This window comes from Scyliorhinus canicula, chromosome 20 (genome assembly GCF_902713615.1).
Source record: "Scyliorhinus canicula chromosome 20, sScyCan1.1, whole genome shotgun sequence".
Classification (NCBI taxonomy): Eukaryota; Metazoa; Chordata; class Chondrichthyes; order Carcharhiniformes; family Scyliorhinidae; genus Scyliorhinus; species Scyliorhinus canicula.
In genome coordinates, this window is record NC_052165.1 from 80682418 (window position 1) to 80706459 (window position 24042).

Consider the following 24042-nt stretch of genomic DNA (forward strand, 5'->3'; position numbering starts at 1 on the left):
TAATTGGAAGAGATTTCTTCTCACCCTGTACTGGATGATGGACGAGCAGTCTGATAATTTAGTGACAGTGGAGGAGCTGAGGGAGGTGGTGATGAGGTGAAGCTGGGTGTTGTCAGCGTACATGTGAAAACTGAGTGTTTAGGACAAGCAGCCTGGAAACAGAAATGTAAGAAAAATTCCTGAGTGAGTTCAGGATAGTTTTCTGCAACAGTGGACTGAATGTTAGCGCTCGCTCCTGAATCTGGGCTGGATTCCAGGTCAAGAAGTCAGAAGTGCCCGTTGAGTGACCCTGGAGGAGATTGTGGCTGATTAAGAGGCAGACAACTTTGTAATCAGTGCAGGTGGAAGCATAAAATTATAATACATTAATACATTAAATGAATGCAAAAAACTGGCAAATGAGATTACTATGTAGGCAAGTATGATGTCAACCGCTTTGGACCTAAAAATGATCAATTGGTTTGATTCTAAATGGCGAAATACTTGAAGTAGTAAAGATCAAAATGTATATTTTTTAAAAAGCTTCTGGATTGCTGGACTATAATACAAAGGAATATAAGTCATGCTTCAGGGTTACAAAACCTCACCTTCAATACTGAGTTCTGTTCTGTGAATGATACTTGGTGCAGGTTGATTTACCAGAACAATACCGGCACTCCCAAGGTTTAATGCTCGACTACAGAAATTAGAGTTGTATTCCCTGGAATTTTGAGGGTTAGAGGATGATCCACAAGATATTAAAGGATGCTGACATAAATAAAGATAAGTTATACCTGCAGGTTGGGGAGTCCAGGACTGAGGGAAATAGCCTAGAACTTAGAGCCAGATCTTCAGGAGTGAAACCAGGAAACATAAAGGATGGCAATACTTCGGAACACTCGTCTGCAATTCACAGCTCATGCTTGATCATTTGTTAATTATATCTCTGAGATTGATAGATTTTTGTTGAGCAAAGGTATGAGGCAGAGGCCGGTAAATGGAATTAGGTGATAGATCAGCTCTGATCTCATTGAATGGCCGAATAGGCCAGAGGGACTAAGTGGCCTTGTCCTGTTCCTATGCCACTCACCTCTGTATCTTGTGTTGGAGGGGGTATGGTCATGTTGCATACCTTGATTACCTGGACTGCAGTCTGCTGTCGAGTGCTTGGTGAGGCTTCTTTTCCCAGTTGTGTCAGGCATGCCAGAAGCATATTGGAAGCTGCACTATCATAAATCAATTCTTCCTAAAATATAGACATGATTCCGACAGACTCTCCTCTCCCTGCATTGAAATGAAAATTCACCAGATCATCGCTCAATTGAACTCTTCAAAGCTGTGAAACTCCTCACTGGCCTCATCTTTCCTTTCTCCTATATTTTCCAGACTTTTACACCCAAGGCCTGACGTTACCGCAGCACTCCTTCCTGATCTAATTTGGGTGGGCACTTTGGTAGTTTGCATTTTTCCATATATACACAGGGTCCTAAATCCACTGATCTCGACCTCAGCGAGGATTATTGCTTCACTCTCGGGAGGTGTGGTGGTGACCTGCCCACTGCTCCACACCTCACTGTCCTGTGCTTTCCTGTTCAGTTGCTCGTTGAAGTCTCCCATTTTCAATTTGAAGGGCAGTATGATTAGGAAAGGAATACAGTCTGGTTTCCCCTCCTCACATGTGCTGAAAGGAGACACCAGGACTCTTGCTGGGGGATTCTGTCTGTAAGCAGATGTTGCTGCTTGAGGTGCTAGCTATTCCGCCGTCACCACTGAAAATTCACTGCTTCCACCATTGCCATTCAACTCTTAATTCAGAGCATGGGACCCTTACCTGGGCCTGGGGGTGACTTGCAAAAATGCAGTGACAACCACCCCCGAGGGTCTGTGATGCCCCTGCTGCCCTAAAGGAGGAGGTGCTCGTTGAAACCTGCCACCTATTGCAGACAGATCTGTACCCTCAGAGCAATAGCCCCTTTCCTAAATGAAATTAAATGAAAATCGCTTATTGTCACAAGTAGACTTCAATGAAGTTACTGTGAAGCCCCTAGTCGCCACATTCCGGCGCCTGTTCCTACTGATCATTACTGCATCCTCTTAGCCACACAATAAAAGTCACCCCAAAACATCGATTCTAAACCAACTTAACAACCAAACCGTTACATATTCCGCACAAAAGTCAACTAATCACTTTTGTCCATCCCCTTAGTGTGTGTTTCCTCTGTAACTTTGGCTGCCCTCCTGCTACCCCAGTGACTGCCCCGGGGTTGATGAAAGGCTGCTGACTCACTGGAAGAGGCTGCAGGATCCTCCTCGAGCTGCTGCAACCACTATTAGGTCCGGTGTTTGCCTGCGCCACCTTGGGGATGGGCGGCAGCAGTTGGCTGGCTGACAGGCAATGGGGGAAATGGCATTGCTGGGAGGGTGAATTCAGTCATCTCAGGAAAGGATAGCAAATTTGACATGCACTGAGTCACAGGACAGCGTCTCAGCAAATCTAGCAGTGTGCTGGTGGGGATTGCTGGGCTCTGTGAGATTTTGCAGGCCCATTTGCACACTGGTATCTTCAGCCATGAAAACAACTGTCTGACCCTGCATGGCAGCCAGCTGAAATCTTTGTTGCAACACCCAGGCATTGTGCGCTTTCTGTTTGGACTGCAATTTATTTTTATTGATTCTTTAGTGGGGTGTGGACATCAATAACTGGACCAGCATTTATTTCCCATCACTCATTGTCGTTGAGAAGGTGGTGGTGATCTTCCTCCTTGGATCGCTGCAGTCCGTGTGTTGTCGGTACACCAGCCATCAGCTGCTACATCTTGGCTCAGTCCACAAGTGTTCTCATAGAGTTGGCTGCCAATTGCAGCCTGGGAAAAATGGGCTCTGCGCAAAGTCTGTGCCAAGTCGTGGTGGGATTCCTCGCTGCTCCCTGACAGGAGCAGGTTTTCTGGCAAATTTGTCCATCCACATTCCTGTATGAATACCCATCATTCCTCCTCTATATTCCCTCAGCTTGTGTGCCACCTCATCATCCCTTGTCCCCTGCCCTTAACTGCATGTTCTTCATGACCAGTGTCTCACCGCCTACAGAAACTGCTGCTAATTTATCTTACAAAGTGTGCACGGTGTCAATATCTTGTGCCAGTGGCTAAATACTCAATCATGGCCATTCTAATGATGGTCAGCACTATCTCTCTCGCTGGGTTGAAGACATGCAATGAAGTCTGTGCCTTGCCCAATAGTTTTGGCTATTTTTTGATTGTGCACCACCTTGCCCTACCAGAGAGAGGTGTGTCAGTGAGTTGCCGGGAGTGGGGGTGGGGGGAACCTGTTTGACTGTGGTGGCCATTTTTCCAGTTTTCAGCTGGTCTGCTCCCTGTCCAGTAACAGTTGTCTTTTATGTTTGGAACTTCTTTAAAAATGTTGCAGCCTAGCCAGGCTCCCGCCCTATCCCTGCAATCCAGTTACCTCCAGATGTAAACCGGCCTGGGATAAAGATAGAGAACTTTGTAACCACAGGGAGCCTCCATGGTGATGTTCAGTCCCTTCAAGCGCCCACAGAAACAGAATATCCAACCTTTCACTGACTGAACTATACCCCTCTCCTACAATACAACTTTAATGGGCCATTTTCTTTTTCTGATTAGTCAGTGGTTTTTTAAAATGTTGAATTATCTGGGCTTACATGGGTCACATGAACAGCCTGTTTCCAAGTCCCTATTTCAAGGTCTGTCAGTTGCCACCTTGAATTTGGGCAATGTGCCAGTCATTGTTTAGTGTGAAATCTGGGTAAGCGGCCTGCAGCAGCGTGAGTGTGGGAGGATGAGGTGAAGCAATGAATGTGAGGTATGAGCGCTGTTTGGCAAATATTCGTGAGATGGTGAAGTGGTTTCAATTGACAGCAAATGGTGTTTGAAGACCATAGCTTGTTTGACGATGCATTCACTGAACTTGACCACTGAATCATTAACCGGTAAAGCTAGGCTGCTGGCATTAACTTTGATGGCAATCTGGTCCCATTGACCTGTCAAGAATATGTCTAGTGTATCTTTTGGCTCCATGTGGAAAGATCGCTCTGTTCCTGTCCACTTGCTGCATCAAGCCTGTGTTGAGAACTTTGGAGCACATTCACTGTCCTGTTGTGCCATTGTTCTTAGATCTAAGTGATAGGTTTTTGCTTTGTAAAGATATTAAGGGCTATGCAGAAAAGACAAGCCTATGGAGTTAGGTTGCAGATCAGCCATGATCTTATTGAATAGCAGAATAGGCTTGAGGGCCTATATGACGTACTTCTCCTGTGTTGCTTTGTTCTTCCTGTGCAGTATGTCTTCCACTTCCAGCTTTTGCTGCAGCCAGCATGCGCCTTGGTGTTAGAGGCACAGGCTTCACATGAACCTGGGTCTCCTGCTGAGAGGTATGCAGCCATTCAATAGTGTTGTGGGCTTCAAGCAACTATCATTCAAATGAGCAGGCAAGCATAAACTTTGCATGCTGTCTGCTATCATGAAGAATAGGTGCTTCACAATTCCCAATGCCGGTTTTCGGGTGCCATTGAATTGGCTCCCCTCTGTTGTCACAGTTTTGCACTAAAATGGGATAAGTCAAATAACCAGTGTGGCTCAGATCAGGCAAAGCCTGTCAAGCTGGTCACTGCAAGTGTGGATTGGGTTATGGGGTTGCAGGAATAGGGCAGGGGAGTAGGGTGCTCTTTCAGAGGACCAGCACAGACTCAATGGGCTGAATGGCCTCCTTCTGCACTGTCGGGAGTCTATGATTCTAGATCTGATACAGGGGCTTGCTTAATTAAATCGAAAGCTGAAATTGCCCTTAAGCACATTCTCCGACATACCTATTAGACATGTCTAACAATAAAGACCATTTCACCATAGTGTTTGTAGGTCAGGTTCTGTGAACTGATTCATTCCCTAGTTTTTTGGGGGAACCAAGAAAATACTGGGCGTCATTTGTGCTGAGAAGAGAAAAGAGAAAGAACTTTGTGTAAAATGTTTGCATGTTTAGTTAAATGAATGTGCAAGAATTACTGGCCCCTGCTTTGGAGGGCAGTTTCTAAGTTTGGATCTGCTGAAAGGACATTCCAGACGCTTGCAAGGAACAGCACTCGTCAGCCACTGAAAAGTGCAACCAGCACCTTCACGAAAACAAACCACTAACACCATCGTGGTCAGTTTGAATGGTCCGCAAGCTAAGATTATGTCCACCCCTCAATCACCTTCCATGCTGAGAGAGAACTTTCCAGCTACCAATTTGAATTGTGCTTCCATTACAGACTTCAGTCAAAAACCTTCTTCCTCACTTCCTGCTCTAATGGATACTTTCTTCCACCTCTTCAAAAAAAATTTGATACAATAACTAAGTGAAAACCAAACAAACTTTGATCATCTGCCTGTGTCGTAGCAGTGCCCCAGAATTGGCGACTACTGCCTTCTCAAATATCATAAGCCGACTGGCTACATGTCTCTTCTGATCTCAGAAGCCATGTGTTCCGGATCTGCCAATAGATAACTTTATTCAAACTAAACAGTTGTGTGAAAGCCATAGTGGTGAATTTTGCATGAGAATGTTGTGAATCATACTGAGTGCTGTCGCCCTCGAGACGTGGATTGACATGACTGTTCTTGCTTGTAATTCCCAGCTCGTGAGAGTGCAATGCTTGTTTAGCTGTACCGTCTATGTTAACAGGTTCATCTTATCGAATTAATAAAGGATTCTTTTTATAAAAAAAGCGTGTCCTTGATTCTGTGTAGCCTGGAATGCTCTAGTTCAGGGGGTAGTCAGCCAGGACCTAGTTCATCAGCCAAATGCAGCCCACTCCATTATTTGCAATGAGTATATCCCAGTGTGCACCAAATAGATGATCAGACTGATCATCTATTTGTAATAAATGTAAAACTCAGGTCGGGCTCCTCGAGCTGAATGGCAGCATTCTTCCTGCAGGTCAAAAGGTCATGGATTCAAGCCTCACTCCAGGGACTTGAACACATATTCTAGGGTGCAATACTGAGGGAATCTTGTATGGGGGGGGGGGGGGGAAAGAGAGGAATCACCTTCTGGATGACGACACCTTTAAGTTAATAATAATCTTTATTGTCACATTAACACTGCAATGAAGTTACTGTGAAAAGCCCCTAGTCGCCACATTCTGACACTGGAAACCGGAGCACCCGGAGGAAACGCACGCAGACACAGGGTGAACGCGCAGACTCCACACAGCTAGTAACCCAAACTGGGAATAGAACCTGGTCCCTGGTGCTGTGAGTCAACAGTGCTAACCACTGTGCTACCGTGCCACCCACTGTGCGACCGTGCCTTAACCTCTTCACATCCAACAAATCATACCTCACACAAGAAGCTACAACTAAGGGCTTCTCAAGTTGCCTTTGCCTCCGGAACCTTACAAGCCTCCCCTTGCAACAAGATCTAATGGACCGTCTCTAACTTGTTGCTATCTGCCCAAGTACAGATGCTGACAAATAAAAACCCTGGAATCACAAGTAATAAGGACAGATCCTTACATAGGAACGGTGCACTGGTGTCCAGGAACATAATTTTTGTGCCCAAAACAGCTTAATCTGAAGGGTCACGTCTCTCGTCTCTGGGTGCGTTTAACGGTTTCGGATATTGCAAAGCTGCGGAGCACACTTGAAGGTGTGGTCTTCCCAATGACAGTCTGTCCTCTCAGGGGAACATAACAGAATTCATGGTACTACTATTTTATAGAAGATCAGGGGAGATGTTGGCCTAGCCAACATTTATCCATCCAAATACCTGCTTGACAATCATTGATGTTTGAGGGAACTTTCTGTACATAAATGCACTACTGCATTTCCTATATTACATTCCAAAAGTCTTTACCGGCCAGAAAGCACTTTGGGATTGTCTGAGTGAAAAGTGCAACCACTTTTAATCACAGAGAATATCATTAGTGATTGTCAAGACAAATCTCTGCAATGGATGGGGTGAAAACCAATTGTAGGATATCAAATAGAAAAGGGAGAGGTAACTGCATAGGTTTGAGGCAAGAATGCATTCTAGAATTTCACAGTAAGGGATGGTTTGAAATTGTGCAAGAATTGAAAAGAGCAGATGGCTTAAACAGGCTATTGTGGAAAGTATGAGAACTGTATCAAAATGATGTAGGGACAATGTTGGCGGTTAGGGAAAGGTTACTGATGCCAATATCCATGGGCCCTGGATCGATATTTGATGATGAGAAACTGCATGGGAAGGTCTTGAGCATCATAACCATCGATAGGTGATTGCAGGAGGCAATGGATAAAAGCGATGGAATAATGGTGGGGACTGTCGTGTTAGGTACACTGGTCTAACACTTGCTACAACTGGATGCAGCTTAGATCAGAAAGATACTCCAGACCTTGAAGTTAGTTCAATCAGGTTTATTGAACTAATAGCAGTTAGCACAGATCTCTGTGAGTTCGACTCTCTGCTAACTTGTGTGGTTACTCTGTCTGACTGAACCAGACTAGCTCTTAGCCATGTGGTGGGGGTGTGAGATTGTAACAACACCCTTGACTCTCCAGCTGTTCATCAGTGGAAAGAGGAGGAGTGCGAGTGCCTCGTGTCTTTTATAGTCAGATCCCACCTCTGAGTGTCCTGCCTGCTTATTGGTCATGTCCTGTTCTCGGTGTCCATTAGCCACTTGTCTGTATATCATTATGTGTGTGTCTGCATATCATGAGGACAGTTCGGTAAAAGATAGAAATTAAGGAACTGGAAGATGCTGCATAGGAGGTAAGGCAGGGCTAATGTTGCTGGATGGGCAGCCTTGATTGTAGTAATTTGTAAGTTCGTTGAACTAATTCAAGAGAGGCCAACATGAACAGGAGGTTGACTAAAGGAAACAGCCCGTAGTACAAATGAGTTCAGAGTTGCTTTTACTCTCCAATTTAATTGTGCAGCATTACCAATTCAGTTTGGGAGAGAAAAATTATGATGGAGTTTAAGCATGATTCAGCAGGAAATGATCAGGTCAGTTGCACACCAATACACTTGAAAGTTTGCAGTCCATGAATTTGAAGATATGGAGGTAACTATTTACCTTTGGGAGAAACAAGGATGAAAGGTAGATGGGTGGCATAGTGCTATGTCACTGGACTAATAATTCAGGCTAATGCTCTGAGAATGTGGGTTCAAATCTCAGCATGACAGCTGGTGGGGGTACGAATACATTTTTAAAAAAAATCTGGAATTAAAAGCTAGTCTCAGTAATAATGACTATGAAACTGCTGCTGCTTGCTATAAAACCCATCTGGTTCACTACTATCCTTTAGGGAAGGAAATCTGCTGTCTTTATCTGGTCTGGCCTACATGTGCCTACAGCAACGTAGTTGACTCTTAATGTCCCCCTGAAATGGCCCAGTGAGCCAGTCAGTTCAAGGGCAAAGAGGAATGGCCAAATGCTGGCCATGCCTGCGAAAACCACATCCTCTCAAAGAATAAAAAAAAGATACTGTCCAACATCTGATAGGAAGCCAAGGCAGTTCCGGAAGCAATATCTTCGCAGGTAGGAGGCTACAGAGGGAAGTTGATAAAGCTTCCTGCCTTGAGAGAATTAGTGGATAATATTTCCTCAAAGCCAACAAGTAGAAATGAATGCGATTGGGCTGAGGGGTATATCCAAACAGGAGAATGGCAGAATTACGTGCAAAAAATGTGCTTCCTGATTTCATTACACAAAGTCCAACAAGTGTTCACAAAGAATTCACGGAAGGTCAACATGTGCCAATCCTTTGTTGCACGTGACTATACTAGAGCTGTTCTATTATTTTTACATCGGATCTTATTAGATCCACATGATCAAGTGTCAGCACTACGATAGATCAATCTTTGTCCCAGAGAGATATCCCAATAACAGTAGGGGTCAGTGTTTACTCCTGAGGGAAAGCATAACGATACTAAGGGTCACTATTAAGTATGGCAGCAGGGGGGAGGTCGGTTAACTCAGTTGGCTAGATAGCTGGTTTGTGATGCGGAGCGATGCCAACAGTGCGGGTTTAATTTCCGTACTGTCTGAGTCTATTCATGAAGGCCCTGCCTTCTCACCCTATGGTGCGAAGACCTTCTGGTTAAATCACCACTAGTTAGCTCTCCAAAGGGAGGGCAGCCTCTGGTGACATTTACATTTACTTATTGTCACTATTTCCACGAGGTACACCCAATAACTCCATGGGAACACAACTAGAGTAAGATATTCCATCTAATGAGACTTACCTCAACTCCAGTAACCATTTATACTCCTGCCTAGCAAAAATCAATCTCTTTCAGATTTAAATCTATTGATTAATCTGCCATTTATTGCTTTTTGTAAAGCATGGCACAGTAGCACAGTGGTTAGCACTGTTGCTTCACAGCATCAGGTCCCAGGTTCGATTCCCACTTGGGTCACTGTCTATGAGGTGTCTGTACGTTCTTCCCATGCCTGTGTGGGTTTTCTCCGGGTGCTTTGGTTTCCTCCCACAAGTCCCGATGTGGTGTTAAGCGAATCTGACATTCTGAATTCTCCGTCTGTGTACCCGAACAGGCGTTGCAGTGTGGCGACTAGGATTTTCACAGTAACTTCATTGCAGTGTTAATGTAAGCCTACTTGTGATAATAATAAAGATTATTTATTATATAGTTTTACTTATGCCACCCTCTGCACAGCTTCCCTAACTCTTCTTGGATGACCTGGCTCTGATATTAAGATTATGTTCCCTTGTCCTAGGTTCCTCTATTAGAGGATAAAGCTTTTCTCTACAATAGAAATTCCTCTCTAAATCCTCAAACCCACCTTTAATCTTCTCTGGAACATAAACCCAGTTTACACACCTCATAAACCTCAGTAACATTATAAATCTGAGCTACACGCCTTCCAACTGAGGGCAATATATAATTTCTAAGATGCAAGTGCCCAAACCTTCTCAGCAAAATATCCTCCCCTTTACATTCTCGATGTCATCAACATTTCATTGGTCTTTTTGATTTTTTTTTTTTAAGGTGATCACTACATTTTAGTGATGTGTCCATGAAGCCCTAAATTGCTGTGGACCTCACCGGTTCCAAGATTTTCACCATTTAAATAATATTCCGATCTATCAATCTTTAGATCCACAATTACACTTACACTTACCTGTGTCAAAATTTGTCTGCCAGTTTTGTCCACTCAATCCACCAATTTATTTTTGTAATGTTACGGCTCCATCGACAGTATTTGCTGTACCATCCAAAATTATGGTGTCAGCTTACTTGGACATACTGCACTCTTATTGTATTATCAAAGTCACCAACGTGGGCCCTCATGCAGCACCATTAGTCACTTCCTTTCAATTTGGGCACATTCCCATTGGAGTAGAGTTTTCACTTTGGGCACTATTGCTGATTTCAGTGCAAACTGCACCTAAAATTGCATCTGCTTTTAAAAACACTTTTTCCTTGTGCTTCCAGTAACTTGTGTGCATATCACAATACACAAAAATCTGCCATGAAACAGCCCAATAAGGGCAGTGATTTAAAATATTATTTTTTACAAATGTTGCTTTAAAAAATTTTCTTTCATAAATTTAAAGATGTTACTTTGAAGTAACAAGGTGGGTCGGTTAGCTGGTTTATGATTCAGAAAAGGCCAGCAGCGTGGGTTCAATTCCCGTACCGGCTGGGGTTATTCATAAACGCCTTCTCAAACCCCTGGGGTGTGGTGACCCTCAGTTTCAATCACCACCACTCAGCCCTCGCCCCATAGGGGAAAGCAGCCTATGGTCACCTGGGACTGTGGCAACATTTACATTACTTAGGGATAGCACAGTGGTTAGCACTGCTGTTCCACAGCGCCAGGGACCCAGATTGTTCTGGCCTTGGGTGGACTGTCTGTGAGGAGTTTGCCCTGTCTCCTCGTGTCTGCGTGTGTTTCCTCCGGGTGCTCTGGCTTCCTCCCACAGTCCAAAGATGTGCAGGTTAGGTGCATTGGCCATGCTAAATTCCCCTTAATGTCCAAAGATGTGTAACTCAGGTAGATGGGGTTGTGGGGATAGGGTTGGAGAGCGAGCCCAGGTAAAGTGGTCTTTCAGAGGATTGGTGCAAACTCAATGGACAGAATGGCCTCCTTCTGCACTTTAGGGATTCTATGTTTAATTAAAGCTGTTTAAAATAGGTTTAGCAGAGAAAAGAGATAGTTTTTAAATCAGTGTCAACTCATTAAGCCTGGGTGTATTAATTTTAAATTCCTGAAACTAAAGCAGAAGCAGGTCAGGCTGCATCTACAGAGAGAGAAACAAAGTTAACTTTTCAGGTCGATGGCTTTTAGTACAAGGCAGAGAGAGAAAGGACAACGGTCTGGAGTTTCAGCTTGATCGCACTGCTTCTTTTGGCGCAATTCAACCAAAATCAGTGTTACTGGCACAGAGATGGTGAAATTTTAAGAACAATTCGTGCTCGTCATTGATGAAGGCCATCATTGTGGAATTTGATCAGTGGCAGTATGATGGTAGAGTCTGTACTCATTAGAGGTCTGATGGCAGATCAACAGAATCTCGGCATCTTTATGCCATAGGACCTCTTACATCCATCTGCAGAGAGCCTTGTTTTATCATTCTGTCTGAAAGGTAGCACCTCTGATAATGCAGCACCTCACAAACCAAGTGTGTGCCCACCTCTCGAGAATGGTATTCCACCTTCCGAGGCAGGACTGCTACCAACTGAGTGAAGCGGAGGGGGAAATAACTGACGGTATGCCCAAGAGGAAAGAGGGGTAAGATTTAGAAGACAGACAACTTTGGTTTATTGGTGAAATGGTGACAAGCGCACCTGTGGTAATATTCAATGTCATGATAAGTTGTTATGTTCAGTTGTGCTAACGAGAGGACAGTAGGGAAGGCACGTTAGAAAAAAAAAGGCTCATCTGGTTCAATCTTTGATCTAGTTGTTCATCACTGCGAGTCCCAGGGAAAAATTCAACCTCCAGTTCGGAAAACTGAAGTTTATTCTGTCTGAAAAATAACATTTAATTGTAATTACAGTTCGATCCTTAGTAAAAAATATGAAACTGGTTTTGTGAGCCTTACAGAGACCCACGACTTCAAGGAGAGAGGAAGTGGAGAAAACAGCTGGTGGACGTATACAGTTGTGTGCTTCAGCAGAAGACCATCAAGTCCTCTTTACCCTCACAAGGCCTCGGATCCGTCGGACTAGCGCCTGAATAAACAAGTGTTGTGACCGCACTTTGCAGTAAACTGTCTGAATGTCGAGCAACTTCTTTTGTAAGGACTCCCCAAAGCTCGCTGTGGCATCAATCTGAAGCTGAAGGGAAAATTCAGAACACATGCTTGTTAAATATAGTATTAAACCATGCCCGATTCACAGCAGACGGTTCACCAGATATCTTTTCATTATCCCCACAAGATGTCTATAAAGATTACCAGGGTTGAAATAAAGCTCCCCTTCAAACCTGCACCTATCCATATATATTCAATGCACTACAAAATTAGATTTTATTTTAAAAATGTTTTGAAAAAAATTAAATAAGAACATTAGACAGGAGTAGGCCTCATGGGCCCCTCAAGGTTACTCCACAATTTAATACAAATTATGGCTGGTCTTCAACTTCTTCACATGATTATCACATTTTTTTTTATCTCTGAAATCCCAAAAGGCACTTGATCCTAGTTTTGTAAATGCACAAGAAGTGAGCTTCCACAGTCCTCTTGGGGTAGAGAATTCCAAAGATTCACAATCCCCAAGTGAAGAAATTTCACATTTTTCAGCGAATTGGCCAAATAAAAATCACGAAAAGGCAATTCCTCGGGGGTGATTCTCCGAGCCCCGCGCCGTGCCGGAGAATTGCCGCAACCGCGCCATGACGCCCCATTTGCACCGGCACGTTTGGCGCGCCGCCGGCCATTGGAATCAGCGGGGCAGCCGGAATCAGCGGGGCCGCCGATTCTCCGGCCGGATGGGCTGAGCAGCCGCGCCGATACGACAGAGTCCAGCTGGCGCCGTTCACCCCTGGTCGCTGCCGGCGGGAACTCTGCGGGAATGGTCGGGGGGCCCTCTGATGGGGTCTGGCCCGCAATCGGGGCCCACCAATCGGTGGGCTAGCCTCCCCCCTGCCGGCCTACTTTCTGGCGCGGCCGGCCCCTGAACACCGACCCCATGTTGGGTCGGGGCCGGCGCGCGTAAGATGTTCCCGCGCATGCGCAGGTTGGCGCGGCCCAACTGCGCAAGCACGACGCCCATTTGGAGGCTGGAGTGGCATGAACCGCTTCAGAGCCATGCTGGCCCCCCGTGGGGGCCAGAACCTGCCGTGCCCGGGCCCGGTTCGCGCCGTTGTGAACTTCAGAGTCTGTCTAAACTCCAGAGTCTGTCTGGGTTTCCTCCGGGTGCTCCAGTTTCCTCCCACAGTCCAAAGATGTGCAGGTTAGGTAGACTGTCCATGCTAAATTGCCCTTTGTGTCCAAAAATGTTGGGGAGGGTGGGGAGTAACTGGGTTACGGGGATAGGGCGGAGGTATGGATTTAAGTAGGGTGCTCTTTCCAAGGGCCGGTGCAGTCTCGATGGGCCGAATGGCCTCCTTCTGCACTGTAAATTCTATGAAATCTATGAAACTTGCGGCTGCAACTGCATCTTTGAACCCACGATCACGTCCGCCCAGAGCAGCAAACACACGGGACCATCATCACCTGAAGGTTCCCCTCCAAGCCACTCACCATTCTGAGTTGGGAATATATCACCGTTCCTTCACTGTCACTGGGTCAAATCCTGGAACTCCCCTCCCTAACAGCACTGTGGGTGTACCTACACCACACCGACTGCAGCGATTAAAAATGGCACCTCACCACCACCTTCTCAACGGAAATGAGAGATGGGTAATAAATGCTGGGCCTAGCCAGTGAAGCCCACATCCCAAGAACGAACATAAAGAAAAATAAAAGTGTGGACAACCACCTGCAGTGCCATCTCCAACTCATCTTATTTGATTCATTTAAAATTTACGCACACAATTAACTTCACTTTTAGTTTTTTTCCCTTTACTAATTACATGATCCTATAGGTAGATGAATTAAATGTTTGCTTGTAACACCACCACTACATGTACTGAAGGCAAAAAATAACATCACCTCCCCTGCTGCATCAATTTCCCACTCACACCAATACCCAACTGATGTATCCCGTTTCAAACCCACCATTCCTATCATTCTTCATTTATTTGTTACAAAGCAGCATAAACATGTCAGGCAAATACACGGTGACCAAAAGAACAATGTTGCTTGATAATATGCGTGGCAACCAAAGTCGATGCCTACCTGCTCAATATCGTGCTGCTGTACTTGACTTAGAATGAAACGCCTGGAGTCACTGGAATCGAGACTATAAGAATCTGAATTTAATGAAATACATAAAACAGATCAGCTTTCTGCATTATTTGTCAAGAAACAAGAGGCCCAGAAACTAGCTAACACTGGACCCGATATGGCCATTGTGCATCCTCTTCACACTGGACTAGGCAAAGCTATCAGTGACCCAAGAGGTTCAATGATAGTTATTTCTGCCTTTTGTAGTCTCTGTGACAACTCCCTCCCCAACTATAGTGCCTTCTGAAATGCACGACAAAATTAGATTTTATTTTTAAAATGTTTTGAAAAAAATTAAATAAGAACATTAGACAGGAGTAGGCCTCATGGGCCCCTCAAGGTTACTCCACAATTTAATACAAATTATGGCTGGTCTTCAACTTCTTCACATGATTATCACATTTTTTTTATCTCTGAAATCCCAAAAGACACTTGATCCTAGTTTTGTAAATGCACAAGAAGTGAGCTTCCACAGTCCTCTTGGGGTAGAGAATTCCAAAGATTCACAATCCCCAAGTGAAGAAATTTCACATTTTTCAGCGAATTGGCCAAATAAAAATCACTAAAAGGCAATTCCTCGGGGGTGATTCTCCGAGCCCCGCCCCGCGCCGGAGAATTGCCGCAACCGCGCCATGACGCCCCATTTGCACCGGCACGTTTGGCGCGCCGCCGGCCATTGGAATCAGCGGGGCAGCCGGAATCAGCGGGGAATCCGCCGATTCTCCGGCCGGATGGGCCGAGCAGCCGCGCCGATACGACAGAGTCCAGCTGGCGCCGTTCACCCCTGGTCGCTGCCGGCGGGTACTCTGCGGGAATGGTCGGGGGGGCCTCTGCTGGGGTCTGGCCCGCAATCGGGGCCCACCGATCGGTGGGCTAGCCTCTCCCCTGCAAGACAGAGTTGCCACCACCGTCTCAGTTTGACAGTCTGAAGGTAACTAGAATCCACTTGGTTCCGACCCGGAATTGAATCTGTTAACTTCTGGTTTCGATAGGTTAATGCCATGCCTGGCAATGCTTTTTAATCAAACATCTATTGGGAGTATACCACGAGCTTCATGTAAATCTTCCCTTTCCACACTGCCTGATCCATTGTATATTGAACCTCGGCCAGCAAAGAAAGGAGGATAAAAGTCTTGCAGAATACAGAATTAATTGTGAAACTATAAGTGAGTAACATTAAGTGCAGAAAACAACTGGAGGTCAGGATCTGCATTAGAAAGGAGTATCTCACTAGCAGTCATATACATGCATTGCTCAATTCCAAATCTGGTGCATACCATGGAAACGCCTGCCCCTGTAAGCTGCACTCAGGATATCGAGTGAAACATGGGAATCTGATGGGGTAAAGTACAGGAAGTAATACTCCAGATGTCGCCACAGGATGAAGAGACAATTTTCCACAATGACTGAAAATTTACAATAGGTCAAGGAATAAAACAGGAGACGCCATTTTCCCCATGCCCTCCCAACAGGAGTTGCCATTACCCCATGCCCTCCCAACAGGAGATGCTATTACCCCATGCCAAGGGGTAGCATGGGAGCATAGTGGTTGGCACAATTGCTTCACAGCTCCAGGGTCCCAGGTTTTATTCTCGTCTGGGTCACTGTCTGTGCGGAGTCTGCACGTTCTCCCCGTGTCTGCGTGGGTTTCCTCCGGTTTCCTCCCACAGTCCAAAGATGTGTAGGTTAGGTGGACTGGCCGTGCTAAATTGCCCTTAAGTGTCCACAATTGCCCTTAGTGTTGGTTGAGTGGGGTTACTGGGTTATGGGGTGGTGTGGGCTTGGGTAGGGTGCTCTTTCCAAGAGCCTTTGCAGACTCAATGGGCTGAATGGCCTCCTTCTGCACTGTAAATTCTATGATCTATGCCCTCCCAACAGGAGACGCCATTACCCTGTAGGAAGGATGTGATTGCACTACAGAGGAGATTCTTCAGGATGGACCGTTTCAGCTATCAATGAGAGGCTGTATAGGCTGGGGTTGTTTTCCTTAGAGAAGAAAAGCCTGAGGGGGTCCTCATTAAAATGTACAAAGTTATGTGGGCCATAGATAGGGCAGATGGGAAGAAACATGTCCCCTTTGTAGAGGGGTCAAAAACCAGGGGGGCATAAATTTAAGGTAAAGAGTAGGAGATTTAGATGGGATGGGGGGAAAACAATTTTTCACCTAGAGGGTGGTGGGAATCTGGAACTCACTGTCTGAAAGGGCGGTAGCTGCAGCAACACTCAACATTTAAGAAGCATTTAGATAATCTATTGAAATACCATAGCGTACATGGCTTTAGACCAAGTGCTGGAAATGGGATTAGAATAGACGGGCGTTTGAGGGCCGGCACAGAAGTGATGGGCCCAAGGGCCTCTTGCTGTGCTGTAAAACACAATGACTGAGTATAACAATTTAAATATCGTAAATCTCCCACTGAGGGTCGGACGGTGGCTTCATTAAAACATTGGGAAATTTGGAAGAAAGCTGGGAAAACATTCTGGATGGGATGGGAATGCAAGATTTTCACCGTCGAAGTTGAACTGGAAAGAAAAAAGCAGTGAAGGATACAGCAGTAGAGAGACAGCAGCTCCGCTCTGTGGTTGATCTGCTGCACAAGCCGGCGCTTGGCTAGAATCTGCCGTTGAGCTGCTGAAATCTTGTCCACACCAACTGAAACTAATGCTTGGCACAGCTGTGGGAGGCAAGGCAGTCAGATGGTCAGTTCAAATGTTTCATCATTTTTCTTTCTCCATTTCTTGCTGCCCTTCAGAGGGTACAAGGAGGGCAGCAAGGATGACACTCTGGGTTGAAAAGTATAAAGGAAGTCAAGGTGCATTTCTCTGGAAGAGACAGCAGGGTGATTCAATTGTGGTTTAAGGAGCCAATTAATAAAATTGATCTGGACACAGTTTATTGTAACAATTAGTTTAAAGAGCAGAGGACACAAGTTGAGACATGGAGCGGGACTTTTCATGCCTGAACACTCCTCTTTGAAGTGGATGCCTCAGTATTTGACCAGATTGACCCAGAAAGTCCAGAAACAAAATCGGGTTCCAAAATGCAAACATTGTGGTCTAAGAACATACATTACAGCGCAGTACAGGCCCTTCGGCGCTCAATGTTGCGCCGACCTGTGAAACCACTCTAAAGCCCATCTACACTATTCCCTTATCGTCCATATGCCTATCCAATGACCATTTGAATGCCCTTAGTGTTGCTGAGTCCACTACTGTTGCAGGCAGGGCATTCCACGCCCTTACTACTCTCTGAGTAAAGAACTCTCTGACATCTGTCCTATATCTATCTCCCCTTAATTTAAAGCTATGTCCCCTCGTGCTGGACATCACCATCCGAGGAAAAAGGCTCTCAATGTCCACCCTATCTAATCCTCTGATCATCTTGTATGCCTCAATTAAGTCACCTCTTAACCTTCTTCTCTCTAACGAAAACAGCCTCAAGTCCCTCAGCTTTTCCTCGTAAGATCTTCCCTCCATACCAGGCTGCAGCCTTGTAAATATCCTCTGCAATCTTTCCAATGCTCCAATATCCTTCCTATAATGCGGCGACCAGAACTGCTCGCAATACTCCAAATGCGGCCGCACCAGAGTTTTATACAACTGCAACATGACCTCATGGCTCCGAAACTCAATTCCTCTACCAATAAAAGCTAACACACCGTACGCCTTCTTAACAATTCTCTCAACCTGGGTGGTAACTTTCAGGGATCTATGTACATGGACACCGAGATCTCTCTGCTCATCCACACTACGAAGAATCTTACCATTAGCCCAGTCCTCTGCCTTCCTGTTATTCCTTCCAAAATGAATCACCTCACACTTTTCTGCATTAAACTCCATTTGCCACCTGTCAGCCCAGCTCTGCAGCTTATCTATGTCCCTCTGTAACTTGTAACATCCTTCTGCACTGTCCACAACTCCACCGACTTTAGTGTCATCTGAAAATTTACTCACCCATCCTTCTACACCCTCCTCCAGGTCATTTATAAAAATGACAAACAGCAGCGTCCCCAAAACAGATCCTTGTGGTACACCACTAGTAACTGGACACCAGTCTGAACATTTCCCATCAATCACCACCCTTTGTCTTCTATCAGCTAGCCAATTTCTGATCCAAACTGATAAATCACCCTGAATCCCATGCCTATTTTCTGCAATAGCCGACTGTGGGGAACCTTATCAAACACTTTACTGACATCAACTGCTTTACCCTCATCCACCTGTTTGGTCACCTTCTCGAAGAACTCAATAAGGTTTGTGAGGCACGACCTACCCTTCACAAAACCATGTTGACTATCTCAAATCAAATTATTCCTTTCCAGATGATTATACATCCTATCTCTTATAAACCATTCCAAGTCTTTTCCCACAACACTGGTCTATAGTTACCGGGGTTATCTCTACTTCCCTTCTTGAACAAGGGGACAACATTTGCTATCCTCCAGTCTTCTGGCACTATTCCTGTGGACAAAGATGACTTAAAGATCAAAGCCAAAGGCTCAGCAATCTCCTCCCTAGCTTCCCAGAGAATCCTAGGATAAATCCCATCCGGCCCAGGGGACTTATCTATTCTAGCACTTTCCAGAATCACTAACACCACCTCCTTATGTACCTCAAGCCCTTCTAGTCTAGTAGCCTGTATCTCAGTATTCTCGACAACATTGTCTTTTTCCCGTGTGAATACGGACAAAAAATACTCATTTAGCAATCCATAATTGGACTGTGTTTGAATTGGTCAGTGGGTTGAAAGACAGACAGGGTCAGGTCAGTGTCCCATTTCCACACAGGAATAAAACCTCTTTTACTAATTTCCCTTTGTTCTCCTATTGATTGTGGTCCAAAACTGGAGGAAGCAAACTGCACCATGAACTGGTAACTTCAGAGCAGTAAAACACTTTACTAGACCTGTGACTCTAAGTGGATGCAGAATATAGCCACAACAGGCAATCTCCCAATAAAGACTGCATCAGTTTCAAACCTGCAATCCCACCCAACTCCCTGCCCCTACCCAAGTACAGAGAGAGCTGGCATCAGCATGGATAGCAATATAAATGTCCTCGTACCTAGATTAAGAAAGGGAAAATTCATCAACGCTGCATACTTCGGGTTGTTAATTGGTGGCTTGCCGCTAGAAGTTGGAAGTCAACGCCAGGTGTGTGCCTGGTCATGTTCCAAGGTAATCGTCACCACGATTCAATGGCCTTGAAAAGACTCACTATCCTGAGCTCATACATGGTGAATGGGCAAGCAGGTGAAGTGGTGGGAGAAGGACAGTATTCCCAAAAGATATTCAGAATAGAGATGAGGGGAGAAAACGCTTAAAATAATCAAAACCATCTTGTGCTGTTTGCAATCGGTGAGCAATGGCTGGAATAAAAAATATATCACACACTAAATTCCCTGAAAGCCACGCAGCAACTTGAAAGTACCCGAGCAGCCGCATACCAGTCGGTCCCTTTAAGATACCGCTTGAGTGGAATCCCTTTTTAAAAAATCTGAAGGGGCACTTGAATAAAATCACCCACACACAAGAAAAATAAAAAATTTAAAAAATTCATAGGGCACGTTGCCACAGACCAACCTCCTTTATTTCATCTGGGGGTAGATGCTGCAGATTCTGGTACTTGGTCACACTCTGCCGGTGGCTCTCATAATTGCTGAAGAAATCGCTTGCACTTTGTTTCAACAGGAATAGGATGACTCCAAGGCTGGGCAGCCTCCAGTAAGGAACCATTGGTAACTGAGCATCTGCAAGTGGGGAGAAAATAAAACATCCCCTTCAGTGAACTTCAAGTCAGAGAGAGTTTGAGTTTTAATCTGGTCACAGAACCTCCCCCTACTCCTCTCTACCGATGAGGTTCCTGGTTATCAGCTGTCAATATTGGGCGTATCCAAGGTGAGAGAAGGAGTGTCGCAAGCTGGATTCCTGAGGTATAACCTCTGCCAAAAAAAAAAACCATGGTTAAAATGTCAAGCTGCAACATTGGTCACAGTGCTGGCCCAGCGGTATTCATCACACCTCATTTCCCCATCTTTCCCCTACTCCTCTCCATTTTGCTTTGTGAAATTTCTCTACCCGTTTCACAGCCATTCCGGCTGTGGGATAAAAGTGTAGTGCAACAGAAAAGATAGAGACTCCCGGAATAGTCTGACCACATGGGCAATGGGGAGGCTGGAGACGGCTATGCTGCTCTTCTTCAAAGTAGAAAAGCCTGATGAGACATTAGTTTGTAACATTGCAATTTTTTCCCCAATGCAACCAAAGCAAAATACTACGGATGCTGAAAATCGGAAATAAAAACAGAATGTGCTGCAAACACTCAGCAAGTCAGGCAGCATCTGTGGAGAGAGACAAAGTTAACGCGGCAGATCGAAATGGCCTTTCATATATTTCCAGCATTTAAAAAAGAAAATCTTTTTATTAGTGGTCTTATGAAGAACTTACACGTGCAACATGTTCATGTACTTCAACAATCAGGCATAAATCCTTCAACCTCAAACTCCCGTTAGTAAAAATTGTGATCCATATCTATCCAGGAAAAAACAAACCCTATTAACCTGCAACGGGCTACAGAGGAAAAGAAATAGGTGCTCAGAAAATCTAATCAGTCCCAACTGTGACTGGCCACATAGTGGCTAGCAAAAAATCAGGTATCTTGCTATATTTCTTTGAATATTTAACATGGAGAGGATATTATGTACAAGCTCCTGAAGTGGGGATTAACATATGGCAAAATATGCTTGTAGTGAGGGGTGAAGCTGGAAGGCGCTATGCTGACCTTGCCTACTTCCTTCTCGGGATGTGCCTTCAGCAAGACTCGGAGTAAAGAGACAGATTGTGTGCTGGGACCCAGGACTGCTCTGCATCAGTAGCGTTTGACAATAGTGCACCACATTTGCACAAATCTGAAAAGGCAGAAACAGGAACCACAGTTAACGTCATCCAACTTTCATCACAAGCAGAGTAATCAGAAAACAGAACCTCTCCTAGCCAACTAGAGCTCCTGTTTACAGTTTGAGTTCTCTCCTAACCCCTGTAAACTGTAAAAATGCAAATTCAATCAAGTAAACTCATGCTTTCTGTAAACTGGAACTTGCATCTTATGCGTGGTGTGAATTATTTGGCATTTTAAATAACTTACCATTTCCTTAGTTCAGTAACCCACGCTTCCTATTATTATGTCCATTTTGAAAGGCAGAAAAAAAGTCTAAAACTAGCATCAGATATATTAAAAATTAGGACAATTACAGAGATGCAGAAACAAACAGGAGCACACCTAATTTGTGCATAAATAGATTAAAAACAACAAATATTCCACTGTGATAAATTCTGATCCAAGTCTCGGAGGAAGTATCACATCGACAAGTGAAATCAGGAAACCCTCGCACCGCCATCGGGTATAGTCTTGCCATTATTTTGTTTTAAATATTTTTATTCAAGGTTTTTTACATAGATGCATGAAAATCTCAGAAGACCGAAACAGTCGCATGAACAGAAACCACAAACCCCCAACCCCTCCATACCAACACCCCACCGCATGGCGCCTTCCATGTCTTTCCTATCCCACTCCCCCAACCCCCTGTCCTCCGCAACCACCCCCCCCCCCCCGCCCCCCCAACTGAACCTTCAGACCACTTTTTAAAAATAATTTTTATAAATTTAGAGTATCCAATTCTTTTTTTCCCAATTAAGGGGCAATTTAGCGTGGCCAATCCACCTACCCTGCACATTTTTGGGTTGTGGGGGTAAGATCCATGCAGACACGGGCAGAACGTGCAAACTCCACACGAACTGTGACCCGGGGCCGGGATCAATGCCGGATCCTCGGTGAACAGTGTTAACCACTGTGCCGCCCTCTTCAGACCACCTTGAAGAATTCGATGAACAGCTTCCACCTCCGGATGAACCCCTCCTCCGACACCCCACAAAGCGAACTTGACCTTCACCAATGACAGGAATTCTGCCAGGTCACTCACCGATACCCCTACCTTCAGCGGCTCCGAGTCCCACCAGCACAAGATCTGTCTCTGGGTATCAGGGAGGCAAAGGCCAATATGTTGGCCTCTCTCCCCACCTGGACTCCTGGGTCTTTCGACACCCCAAATATCTCCACCTCCAGACTCGGGCGACCCACTCACCCAGAATCCCAGACATAACACCAGAAAACCCCTGCCAGAACCCCTCAGCTTTGGACACGCCCAAAACACGTGGACATGATTCGAGGGACCCTGCACACCGGCCAAACCTATTCAATCTTGCCTTTATGTGATGTACATAATTGCTTATTGTCACAAGTAGGCTTCAATGAAGTTACTGTGAAAAGCCCCTCGTCGCCACATTCCGGCGTCTGTTCGGGGAGGCTGGTACGGGAATTGAACCCACGCTGCTGGTTTTGTTCTGTATTACAAGCCAGCTGGTTAGCCCACTGTGCTAAACTAGCCCCTCCTACAGCCAGGTTTCTTCAAAGATTAAATTACTCTTTCATATCAATAAAATGCAAGACGGGGTTTTTGGGAAACAGCAAGGGATGTGGGACTAAGTGGATCATCCTTTCAAAGTGTAGCAAATGGATGAAAAAACTAGACTCTGGTTCTATAAAATTGAAAGTACCGCTCAAATAGGTAAGATTTGAGCACAAACCTCTAAATAAGGCTGTGAATTGGGCGGGTCGGTTCCTGACAGCTGCCAGCATTGCAAAGTATTTGTTTTAACTGCTGTGAAACTAAACTTACATTTAACAACATACCAACTAACGTGGTCCAAATTAGGATTAGATTGCAGGTATTAATGCAACTAGTGGCTGGGCACCATCTTTTTCCACTATAATAAAATGTGCAGAAATGCTTCGGCTCTGGGTAGAGTGTATCAATCACTGTTATTGTTGCACAAACATAATTAATTTGGTGACAAGAGAATAATTTTGATTTAATTATAAACGCATGATAATACAATACAAAAAATAGTTGACTAACCTGTTGGGCTCTTTTCAAATTCTTCAATTAATGTGCCACTTCTACATACCATATAATATACCCAGCTTTAACTAGAAAAATGCAGAAATCAGGAGACGCCCTCCCCGGGTCCGATTTGAAGCATACCTGTTGCATAGCAAGTTCCATCTCATCCTTCTTGCTCAGCCTGCTGACTTGGGTGCCTTCCTGCTGTTTTTTGACCTCACGAAGTCGGTCCGAGCCACTGAAGCGACTAAGGAGGCCCAGGCACTGCCGCTAGCAGACACAAAAAATAGCAACGCAGCAATGTTGAAAACTTTCATGGTCATGGAAAATGTAATGAGTTTCTTCGCAATATTTGACAATGCTTTTAAAATAGTCCTGTGTTTGATTGTGCTTAGAAAATTGATTTGAGAAGTGCAAAAAATTAAGGACACTTTTGAACTAAATGCCCGTAAACCTCAGAGGATATAGTGGCCAACTGAAAGGGGAGAATCAGGGCAGGTTACTGGAGCCAGAGAGGGGTTTTCTGTAAAACAAGCTCACGTCAGACTCGTACCAGCTTTCTCAGTGATGCAGTTTAAGACCATGACACCATAATTAAAAAGGACAGTAAAAAGGCTAGCCCTACTGTGGAGAAGTACTCCAAGTGTTTGGGTAGCGGAAGTATCATTGAACATGCAGTCAGGGTTCATACTCTCGAAAGGACATGAAACAATTCAATTGAACTGGATACAAGTTCCAGCAGTGGGTT

At 45.0% G+C, this 24042-nt stretch overlaps 1 protein-coding gene across 1 annotated transcript in view; it reads right to left on the minus strand.

Annotated features, from left to right (window-relative positions):
- Window positions 1-11934: 11934 nt before the first annotated feature.
- The window catches only part of nup205 (nucleoporin 205), a 133744-nt gene continuing 121636 nt past the window's right edge, over window positions 11935-24042 (minus strand). Inside the window, exons 37-43 of the mRNA XM_038781018.1 lie at window positions 23436-23564; window positions 21116-21242; window positions 19918-20084; window positions 16888-17011; window positions 15614-15742; window positions 14289-14362; window positions 11935-12285 (exon numbers count right to left, since the gene is read on the minus strand). Coding sequence (XP_038636946.1) covers window positions 12133-12285; window positions 14289-14362; window positions 15614-15742; window positions 16888-17011; window positions 19918-20084; window positions 21116-21242; window positions 23436-23564 — 903 coding nt within the window. The 3' untranslated portion in view covers window positions 11935-12132. The remainder of the gene's footprint in view (window positions 12286-14288; window positions 14363-15613; window positions 15743-16887; window positions 17012-19917; window positions 20085-21115; window positions 21243-23435; window positions 23565-24042) is intronic.